The sequence below is a fragment of the Pristiophorus japonicus genome, chromosome 8, assembly GCF_044704955.1.
Source record: "Pristiophorus japonicus isolate sPriJap1 chromosome 8, sPriJap1.hap1, whole genome shotgun sequence".
NCBI lineage: Eukaryota > Metazoa > Chordata > Chondrichthyes > Pristiophoridae > Pristiophorus > Pristiophorus japonicus.
The window spans coordinates 231,367,487-231,379,357 of NC_091984.1; the positions used below are offsets into that span (position 1 = coordinate 231,367,487).

General features: G+C 44.2%; 1 protein-coding gene across 5 annotated transcripts in view; it reads right to left on the reverse strand.

Annotated features, from left to right (window-relative positions):
• cltcl1 (clathrin, heavy chain-like 1) overlaps nt 1-11,651 on the reverse strand; it is an 86,500-nt gene extending 74,849 nt beyond the window's left edge. For all 5 annotated transcript variants that reach the window (XM_070888054.1, XM_070888053.1, XM_070888058.1 and 2 more), the window contains exon 1: nt 11,457-11,651. In XM_070888054.1, coding sequence (XP_070744155.1) covers nt 11,457-11,498 — 42 coding nt within the window. In that variant the 5' untranslated portion in view covers nt 11,499-11,651. The remainder of the gene's footprint in view (nt 1-11,456) is intronic.
• Between the last annotated feature and the right edge of the window lie 220 nt (nt 11,652-11,871).

Here is an 11,871-nt window from a genome sequence, read left to right on the forward strand (position 1 = left end):
TGTCCACTCTGCTAGTTACATCCTCAAAAAATTCCAGAAGATTTGTCAAGCATGATTTCCCCTTCATAAATCCATGCTGACTTGGACCGATCTGGTCACTGCGTTCCAAATGCACTGCTATTTCATCCTTAATAATTGATTCCAACATTTTCCCCACTACTGATGTCAGGCTAACCGGTCTATAATTATCTGCTTTCTCCCTCCCTTTTTAAAAAGGGGTGTTACATTAGCTACCCTCCAGTCCATAGGAACCTTAAGTACTCTGGGTTGCAGACTAGCAGCCTTCAATCCCATCAATTTCCTGCCTAATAAAGGATATCCTTCAATTCCTCCTTCTCACTAGACCCTCGGTCCCCTAGTATTTCCAGAAGGTTATTTGTGTCTTCCTTCATGAAGACAGAAGGAAAGTATTTGTTCAATTGGTCTGCCATTTATTTGTTCCCCATTATAAATTCATCTGAATCCAACTGCAAGGGACCTATGTTTGTCTTCACTAATCTTTTTCTCTTCACATATCTATAGAAGTTTTTGCAGTCAGTTTTTATGTTCCCGGCAAGCATCTTCTCATACTCTATTTTCCCCCTCTTAATTAAACCCTTTGTCCTCCTCTGTTGAATTCTAAATTTTTCCCAGTCCTCAGGTTTGCTGGCCAAATTATATGCCTCTGCCTTGGCTTCAACACTGTCCTTAATTTCCCTTCTTAGCCACAGTTGAGCCACCTTCCCAGTTTTATTTTTACTCCAGACAGGGATATACAATTGCTAAAGTTCATTCATGTGATCTTTAAATGTTTGCCATTGCCTATCAGTCAACCCTTTAAGTATCATTTGCCAGTCTACTCTAGCCAATTCACACCTCAAACCATCAAAGTTACCTTTCCTTAAGTTCAGGACCCTAGTTTCTGAATTAACTGTCACTCTCCATCCTAATAAAGAATTCTACCATGTTATGGTCACTCTTCCAAGGGGTCTCGGAAAACAAAATTGCTAATTAGTCCTTTCTCATTGCACATCACCTAGTCAAGGATGGCTAGCTCCCTGGTTGGTTCCTCGACATATTGGTCAAGAAAACCATCCCTAACACACTCCAGGAAATCCTCCTCCACCGCATTGCTACCAGTTTGGTTAGCCCAATCAATATGTAGATTAAAGTCACCCTGATAACTGCTGCACCTTTATTGATGCATCCCTAATTTCTTGTTTGATGCTGTCCCCAACTTTACGACTACTGTTTGGTGGTCTGTACACAACGGCCACTAGCGTTTTCTGCCCCTTGTTATTCTGCAGCTCCACCCATACAGATTCCACATCATCCAAGTTAATGTCCTTTCTTACTATTGAATTAATTTCCTCTAATCAGCAATGCCACCCCACCTCCTTTTCCCTTCTGTCTTTCCTTCCTAAATGTTGAATACCCCTGGATGTTGAGTTCCCAGCCTTGGTCACCCTGCAGCCATGTCTCCATGATGCCAATTACATCATACCCATTAACTGCTATCTGCGCAGTTAATTCATCCGAATACTCCTCGCATTGATGCGCAGAGCCTTCAGGCTTGTCTTTCTAACACACTTTGCCCCTTTAGAATTTTGCTGTAATAGTCTTTTTTGCCTTAGGTTTCTCTGCCCTCCACTTTTACTTTTCTTCTTTCTATCTTTTGCTTCTGCCCCCATTCTACTTCCCTCGGTCTCCCTGCACAGGTTTCCATCCCCCTACCATATTAGTTTGACTCCTCCCCAACAGCATGAGCAAACACTCCCCCTAGGACATTGGTTCCGGTCCTGCCCAGGTGCAGACCGTCTGGTTTGTACTGGTCCCACCTCCCCAGAAAAAGATCCCACAGGACTATTTCGAAGAAGAGCAGGGGAGTTATCACTGATGTCCTGGCCAATATTTATCCCTCAAACAGAGCAAAAACAGATTCTCATTGCCGTTTGTGGAATCTTGCTGTGCATAGACTGGTTGCTGCGTTTCCCACATCACAACAGTGACTTCATTAGTTGTAAAACAGACAATCAGGTCATGAATGACACTAAAATGCAATGTTTTTCTTTCTGTATAAAAGCGTTAAGTTCAGTACCTAATGTGTTAGTTCGAGGGCCAGTCATACAACAAATACAAAATGGGCTGTCTCCAATCATACAAGATCAACTGATCTCAGGTTATTTATATCTGAGCTGCACAGGTCACCTTCTAAAGAGCATGTCTCAGCTTGCCAATTGTAGGAAAGTCCCTCTGAAGTCCTCAAAAGATAGCTAGTACCAAAAGCTTCAGTGACTGGCAGAGAGCAAGGGCTCAGCTACAGGAGTAGTCTCGAACCTGAACCCAAACATGAGTAGCTGTACTGTTAAATTTCCACAAATTGCAGATATTGCACAAATTGTGACTCAGTGGGTAGCACACTCACCTCAAATCAAGAGGTTGTGGGTTCAAGTCCCACTCCAGCACCTACAGCACAAAAAACTAGGCCGACACGCTAGTGCAGTGAGAGTGCTGCACTGTTGGAGGTGCTGTCTTTGAGACGTTAAAATCAAGGCCCCTAAAATCGAGGCCCCTATCAGGTGGGCGTAAAAGATCCCATGGCACTATTTTGAAGAGCAGGGGCGTTCTCCCCAGTGTCCTGGTCAAGATTTATCCCTCAATCTACATTACAAAAAACAGATTGATGATCACATTGTTGTTTGAGAGAGCTTGATTTGTGCAAATTGGCTGCTGCATTTCCCACATTTCACTTCAAAAAAAATTCATTGGCTGTAATGCGCTTTGGGACGTCGTCATGAAAGGCACTATATAAATAGTCTATGAAAAGCAAATTACAGATTTTGTTGGACACTCCAAATGGAGTTAACTCACCTGCTTACAGTTGTGACAAGTTAACCAGCTTATCTATACTTCAACATGCAATCTTGGATCAAAACTGTACTGAGCCAGGAGTGAGTTAGTAGCCTTACATAATTACAAGCCCACCTCTCCCCACCTAAAAATGGCAAAGCTTCTTACAACAAAAAGACAACTACCTTGCAAAAAGTGGTTGGCTGCCTATACCTCTAACCAGCTTACTCTGGCTGCTTGCAACCTTCTTCATGGGTGCTGTCTTCATTTCCATTACCACTTGGAAGACCAACACTTCGATGATTTAGCCTCACTTCTAAAATTGAATACTGTTCAATACTGCAGGGAGCGGTTTTCCCAACCCGCCATATCAGCAAGTTTAAAGCTTAACAGAAGCAAGGCTACTTGCCAAGACTTCTTCGCAGCAACTCCCAAACCCATGACCTCTACCACCTAGAAGGATAAAGGCCAGCAGGCACAAGAGACCACCAGCACCTCCACATTCCCCAAAGTCACACGTCATCCTGACTTGGAAATATATTGCCGTTCCATCGTCACTGGGTTAAAATCCTGGAACTCCCTCCCTAACAAGGCTGTGGGAGCACCTTCACCACACGGACTGCTGCGGTTCAAGGTGGCGGCTCACCACCACCCTCAAGGGCAATTAGGGATGGGCAATAAATGCTGGCCTTGGCAGCACGCCCACATCCTGTGAACAACTAAGAAAAATTGGAATTCCACACAGCCTCAGTTGGTGAATCTTTCTGGCTTGTAGGCCTGTGGATTACAACTTGGAACATTGCCAGTTTGGACAAAGGTGCAAGACAGACCCAGGTTCATCTCACAGAAACTGCACAAACTACATTTCACACAAGATACTGGTTATCCCAATCATGTGTTACCCATTAACCATAATACTGGGCACACATTCATGTGATGAATCAGATTATCAGCATCCAGGTTTATAATTGCTTACAAAATTATACATGACCAAGCATTTTTGACCACTGGGTGATCAACCTCATACAAGTCAAGAATCAGAGAACCCACATGTAAATTTTCCATGTGCTGGATATGGACTAAATGCTCGCGCTGGTGGGCCATATCATCTAAACTGGTGTCGTCCAACATGTTACCCATTGGCCATGTGGTTAATTTGGGAAGCCAGATGTGACTAATTGCATTTCTTAGTTAATAAAAGAGCAAAAGTCATTCACAGGTACTTTATAATCTGTGCATTTGTTGGTAAAATAGTAAGACAAAAAGTAGTGTGCAAGTGCTTTATTTCCTTGATTATCTGGTTGTGTATGTTTGTTAAATAAATGGACGTGAATTCTGAAACCTGTGCGCAAGGTGATTTCCACTAAAGTAGTGCATGCGGCTAAAATGGGGTCACCAGAGCTACGTGGCTAGTCAGCAATTTCTGCTGGGCAACTCTGATCTAAAGCATGCCCAAAGAAATTAGGCACAGGCTGACAAGAGCCTCTGGAGAGTTGTATCACCAGTTTAATTGGTTAAACCAGTTTTCTAGCATTGACCAACAGTAAGCTTCCCTCTATTCCAAACTACAACCTGGTTTTCAAGGTTATCTGCAGCAGTGCACCAGTCCCCAGAAAGTGACAGGTGTACCCTTCCAGGTCTCAATGAGACTGATTGGTCAATCAATTGATATTTCTGCACTATGACAGTACTGTACCTGGCTCAGTTTTACATCACCAAAATCAGAATCATCAGGTACATCTTCTGGGAGACAATGACACCAAGGTCACCCCATACCCCCTCACTCCCTCCCTCCCTTCCCCCGCCCCCAAAAAAAGGGACAGTCATTAAACAACTTCCAAGATGACAGGGTTTTTAAATCTGGTTTTTGCCTCTCCCAGGAGATCACATGGCTGCAGTTGGGGGGTTGGGGTGGAGTGTAGAATGTCAGTGTAAGGGGAGTCAGTTGTGTGGGACGGACTGGCTGCTCTTTACCTTTCCGCCATTTTCACAAGTTTATACGTAGCCTTCAGGGCTGCTGACAGAGGGCAGTGCGGCTGTCGGCCGGCATGGACACGATGGGCCAAAATGGTCTCCTTCTGTGCTGTAAATTTCTATACCAGGAATTAGCAGCATGGTGAGCACATGATCAGATCATGGGCACACAAAGTATCCCACTAAACAGATGAGGAAGAGTGCCTGCAACCAACAGTCTCTGCAATGTTAACAATGCAGACACGAACCATCAGCATTTTAGCTGAGTTCTGGAGAGAACACTCACGAAGGTGTTGCCCATTATCAGTTATACAAAGATATGACTTCAGCAGAGGAGCCTGCAATATGGCATTCATCTTGATGTTCTAGATAGTTAAATCCAATGCCAGATTAATAGTTGTACTCATCCAGTCTAAGGCCTTAGCAATCAAAACATGCCAGCCATTTGGCAATTATCTGATCCATACAGATTGAAAAGAATCCAACCTGGAGATAAGACATCAGATTTCATCTACACAGCTGCTGTGATGCTCCATGTGCTCACGAGCAGAGTTCGATGCCCTGGTCACATTTATAAGATGACCAGTCTGCATCCTTGATTGAAAGATCAAATGTCATTTAATTAGCAGCATTAACACCATTGAATGAAGCACTAGCTGGTTCCATTACGAAAGGTTCATTTGTCCAGCAGACTTATAAAAATGGCCATATCTCCATGAGACAGCCTAGATATTTGCAGTTTTATTTTGGTTAACTGTTCATGAACTGGATTTATAAGTACATCAAGGAGTTAGCTTCAGCATCCAAGCAAATAATTTTAAAGGCAGGAGCTGGTTCAAAAGCTGACATGACAAGAAAAGGCTCCGTATCTTCTTCCTGTCTCCTCCCCTCAGCAGATCCATAGCAGCCAATACAAGGATGAAACAGGCAACATTCACCAAACAACTTTTACAGGGACTCCAAATCAGATGCATGGAAGGCAATTTATCCTATCGCTTTAAAAATGACTGCTATTTATTTTTAAAAAACAAGGGAGTTGTTTTAGTCTAAATGTGTGACAATATCTATGATTTCAGTACTGGAATACTAGACAAATTCACATTAAAAAAAAAAGGGAGGTACAACTAGATTGGAGGAAAGATCCATCTTATAGGAATCACTGTTCAACCATCACGATGCTCCTATAACCCTACTAGTCTCAATTCACAGCTTGCCAAGGTATGGGAAGTTGGACAGGAGGACTTCAGTGCTGTTCTCCATTTCTTGCTCTTCAGTTAGAAGGCAGGCTCTCAACTCAATAGGAAATATCCAGTCTCTACTTGGCAATGGCTCAGTGAGTTAGAATAATTCAAGCATATATTGGATTATATTTCACACCTCAATGCTGCAGCATGGGAACACCAGCACATGCAAGTTCCCCTTCAGGTCTCACCAGCCCAACTTGGAAATATATTGCCATGCCTTTTGCCATGCCAAAAATCCTGGAAATCCCTCCCCAACAGCACTATGGGAGCACCTTCACCACAGGGACTGTGGCAGTTCAAGATGGCAGCCACCTTAAGGGCAATAAATGCTGGTCTCACCAGCGATGCCCACATTCCATGAATAAAAAAGGCATTTGCAGCCTTACTGCAAGTGGTCACTCAGGAAAATAACTGATTGTGAACTTGAGTAATTTTTTTTTTAAACAAACGCCAAGAACCCACTTTAGAATTGAATACTGAAACATCTGATTTTCACTCCAAGTGGTAGTATCAGTACCTAAACCACACTACTGCTAGTAAACAGCCCAGAATTTGCAGTCGGATGCTTCCTGGAGAAAGAAATAGCATTGGATCCTACTCTTGATAACCAGCATGGCCAGGTACATACAGATGTCAGCAAAGGATAGGATCAGTTCAGAATCTTTAAGATAGATGACCCCACCCCCCCCCCCCCCCCACAGGAAGATGCATTAATATAAGCACTTTACACAATTACCAGATGGCCCAAAGCACTTTACAGCCAATTAAGTTCTTTTTGAAGTGTCATCATCACAGGCAGTCCCTCGAAGCAAGGATGACTTGCTTCCACACCAAAAATGGATGAGTTCACAGGTGTTTCAATGAAAGGACTTAATATTCCACATCCCGAACTACATTATGAAGGGTGGAAGATGCCAGTGCTTGGATAGATAGATAGATATTTATATATATATAAAAAACAAAAACGTGGGGTGGCCGTTGCACACCAGCCACCACACGGGCTTGACAGAGCTAGGTCTTGGACCAGTGGCAAGGATTACCCAAGACTAACTGGAAACCAGCTCTGCTGCACAGACCGAGCGTGCGCACACATTGCAGTGTGGGCTGGCCCATGCTACCCCTGGGCTCCGGTCACTTCCCGCTACAAACTCTTGTTGCTCCTTTGCCCCTCCTGCACACACTGCAATCAGTGACCTGGCTTTGCAGCCGTCGCCCTCCTGCAGCAGCACACGCCGCCACATGTTGCTCCCTCCAACGGCCCCGGCCTGCTGATGGTCTTGCAGGCCTGGACCGCGCCAATTTCCGGGGTAGTCACTGTTGTAATGTAGGTAACGCAACAGTCAATTTGCACACAGCAAGCTCCCACAAACAGCAATGTGATAATGACCAGATAATCAGTTTTTCCAGTGATGCTGGTTGAGGGATAAATATTGGCCAGGACACCAGGACAACTCCCACTGCTGCTCTTCAATTAGTGCCATGAGATCTTACACATCCACCCAAGAGAGCAGACAGGGCCTCAGTTTAACATCACATCTGAAAGACAGCACTGCCAACAGTGCAGCACTCCATCCATGGTGTCAGCAAAGATTTTTGTGCTCAAGTCTCTGGAGTGGGACTTGAACCCGTGACCTTCTGACTCAGACGAGGATGCTACCAACTGAGCCATGGTTGATACCAAGAATTGACTATAATTGTATCCAGCAAGGAAGTTATGTCTAAATGACAACTGACCAGAGGGGGACAAAATGCACAGGGTCGGTTTTAAGAAAAATGTTTTGCACCCATTAGAATTTAAGACTAGTAGCTCAAAAAAACACTTCAAAGAAAGCTAATCCCATCTGTCTACCTTCTCACATATATTTCAATCTTTGCTAGAAGGCATTCAATTGTCTCAAAACACATTTGCACCATTCACTTCAATGGGCTACTCATAACTTATTCCACAAATTGGGCAAAAAGGTTCTACCAGTACCATCACATTATCTTTGATCAGTGAAGAATTAAATCAGAGTTTCAGACAATCACAAATAATGGCTAATCAAAAACAACCCACTAGTCACAATTAAAAAAAGTGTATGCCAGATAATTCTAGGTTGCAAAGAGTCTTTCTGCTTACAGCTCAACTGCTATTTTATGGAGACTCTTTTAAAAAAAAAAAAAAGTGCCATCTACAACACACTAAGATTTCACTGAGGCACTTGCTAATGTCTGACTGCTGCTGCCTAGAATTTAAAAAAAAATGCATTAAAAGCCCCAAGACACAGGCAAATGCATAGACACCCCCATTGAGAATTTTATATTGGAATTTAGTAGACGCTTCCTATTTCCAATCCATTAAGTTACTGCATCTAGAATATTGGATGGCATCATCCAAATTTGGGAATACTTTACCAATAGTAGCACACTACAGGTACAAAGATGAAAATGTACACAAATACAACATTGATTGTTGACATACTGCTTCAGTGTGTAATCTTCAGAGTCTGGCATGATACTGGTAGTAATTAAGGCTACAGTTGGTCTTCTGTAACTATTTCAACCACTGAACATTGAGATTCTGCTTTTGGGTAATCAATTAGATTGTTGTTTTTGCAGAATCTATTATACATCAATTCTACCCAAACTTACCCATTACTGTTTACTAAAAAAAAGTTTACTATGTGAAACGCAACACAAATGCAATGATATAATGGCTGATCCTTGCGCAGATACATGACTATGCTTGCTTAGTACCAGAAGCACATGTGCAGATTATAGCATTATAGTAACATGTTTTGCACCAATTGACGTGTAGAATGTGAAATGTTACTTGGGTGTGGGGATGTCCTGAACTATTGCCCCCATATACCTGTAAAAGGTACCCCTCACTAACTAACAACCCTCAGTAATAGATCGTTAAGGTCACAAGGCATCAGAGAGAAGTAGGGGAAGATGAAGCCACAGGAGAATTTGATAAATGAACACAGGAAAGTAAAATTGCTTATGCATTCTTGAGCACCATAACAATTTCAAACTGAATTGAGTTTTCCTTTTTAAACTTAAAAAACCCTAATCAACTTTATAGACACAACTGCAAGCTGTTCATTTACAATTTGATTCACTTCACCGACCAGCCACGATTCTGGCCAACACAATTTAAAAGTTCGAACAGATTGTATGCCAATCAATAACCACTGCGACAAATATGGCCCTAAGCACGGGGGCGGAGAGACAAGAGGGACAGGAAAGTCGGAACGTTAACGCTACCAGGCAAACTCCAGTACAATTAAAATCTAGTCATCGCCCAATATCTCATATCGTAAACTCGGCTGGGAGACGGTAAACATCACTGCGAGTGGATTATTAAAACAACAGTGGCAGAATACAGCGACTCTCCCTCGGAGATTAAAAGGCTACAAACTGATTTGAGGGGTGGTCACAAGACTATTGGAAGCCCGAATTTAAATCTTATGCAAACAGCCGCCACAGATTTTAATGTAGCAGATTGCAATCACCCTTCCCGAGTGCTCTCGTACAATCTCGGCACGAACGCCGCACGATGCGGCTTCACCTAGAGTTTGCAGCGATGTCGCAATTGGAAGTGGGGATCCATCACTAATGATGAAGATGAAAATCGGTAAACAGCCAAGTTGCCCACACAACTACACCGCACACGGGGTGGAAAATCCCAACAGCCTGCATGCTGCAGAATTTAGTGGAAACAGTTGATTTTAAAGCAATAGCAAGTAATTAACAAACTTTAGAAATGGGATCAAATCTGCGCCACATAAACAAGCTTTGTGCACCAGATTGCGGCTTCCAATCTGGTTAGTATTTACACTGCATAATAGTTCTATACTGCACGAAGAGTACGGAGATTGATCAAAGCAGTTGCTTTTAGATTAAATTCATCAATTTTCCCCCGAGTAAAACAGGTTTATGGCACCGACTGAGCCAGTTTCCATTTCAATCCCTGCTGCACTAGAGCTTGACTGCAAGTGATAAACGGCGGCGGGGCGGGATTGGGCTCTGAAAGAGTTGCTTACATTTTATTCCATTCATTCAAGAATGAAAAAGGCACAAATCATTTAAGACAAAAAAAAAGGTACATTTAATAAAAAAAACGACAGCGCGTCCCTTCACATCGACCAGCACAAAACACACACACACGCAAAATCACTGCGGATGTTGGAATCTAAAATACAAAACAGAAAATGCTGGAAATAGTCAGGCCAGGCAGCATCTGTGCAGAGAGTGAAAAACAGAGTTAACGTTTCAGGTCGTTGACCCTTCCGTTAGAACACTTGACCAGCAGTTCTCCCGCCCAGCCAGAGTGCTCCCTGGGGTAGTGGAGGGGGAAAAGAGAAAAGCCAGGCAAGTTTATTCCTCTATACCTACACCACCCCACCACCCCAAAAAAAAAATCAACCCGCTTCCAAAAAACATCCGCATCAACAACAGGCTGCCCTTCTCTCGGTCTAATAACCCCAGGGGTTTTTTTTTGGGGGGGGGGGGCGGAAAAAAAAAGGTAGAGTGACCCCCTCTCTTCAGAATACCAACCACACGCTTCCCATCTCGATTAAAAAGTGGCTTTTGCCAATCACTTCCAGATTTTTTTTTTTATTTAAACGATGCTGCCACCCTCGGTCGAGCAGCCCCCATGGGTGGCATGGGGGAGGCACTCTACCCCCCTCTCCTAGAATACCAACCACACGCTTCCCATCTCGATTAAAAAGTGGCTTTTGCCAATCACTTCCAGATTTTTATTTATTTAAACGATGCTGCCACCCTCGGTCGAGCAGCCCCCATGGGGGGGCACTCTACCCCCCCCTCGCCCAGAATACCAACCACACGCTTCCCATCTCAATAAAAAAAAGGAGGCTTTTGCCAATTGAGAAAACACGTCCAAATGTATTGTTAACAAAATGCTGCCACCCTTGGTCGAGCAGCCCCCATAGGTGGATGAGGGGGGGGGGGGCACTTTACCCTCCTGCCCCCCTTCAGAATATCAACCACACGCTTTTTAAAAAAACGATAGGAAAAGCAAGAGAGAGAGCGAGAAAGAGAGAGAGAGAGAGAGAGGGGTTTGTTTTTTGCCAAATTGAGAATATTAAAACAAAAATGTTTAAATCACAAAAGATGCTGGCCCCATGGTCGAGCAGCACCCATGGGTAAAAAAAAAAAATAATTCCTGATTTTAAAATTAATTGTGTGAGGAGGAAAAGATTAGCCACAAAGCTCCCCTTTTGCCAGCAGCAGCAGCAAGCAGCAGCAGCCCCTCAGATACCCCACCCCGGGGCTGTGGAGACACAGCTAGGCCTCGGTTGCTAAACAACCGGGTCCGGCGCATTATTCCGTCCCTCGCACACACACTTTTACAACATTTTTTTTTTAAATCCTAAATTATTTCCCTCCTCCCCTCCTTACCTGCAGGTGCTCCTGGAAGCGGATGGGGAGTATCTGTGCCATGGTTAGATGAGATGTATATATATTTTTTGCAAGTCAGTATGGAGGAAAAACACACCAAGAGAGAGAGAAATATGCCGGAAAATAAAGTCTGGATTTCAGGAATTGTCGCCCCCCGCGCTTCAGGGCCGCCGCCGCCTTCACTGACTGAGGGAGGCTGGCTGACACTGCGCACGCGCCCACCCACCCGTCACTTATAGCGACTGACAGCGCCGCGCGTCCAATCGCCGCCCGCCGCCCGCCAATCAGACCGCCGGCTGGGTGGGGGGAGGGCGGGACCAAACGCGGCAGCTCCGTGGCTTGCTCACCGCCTCCTCACCCCCCCCCCCCAAGGCAGCTCCGCCTCATCCGCCCGCGCGATATAGTTCCCCTCCAC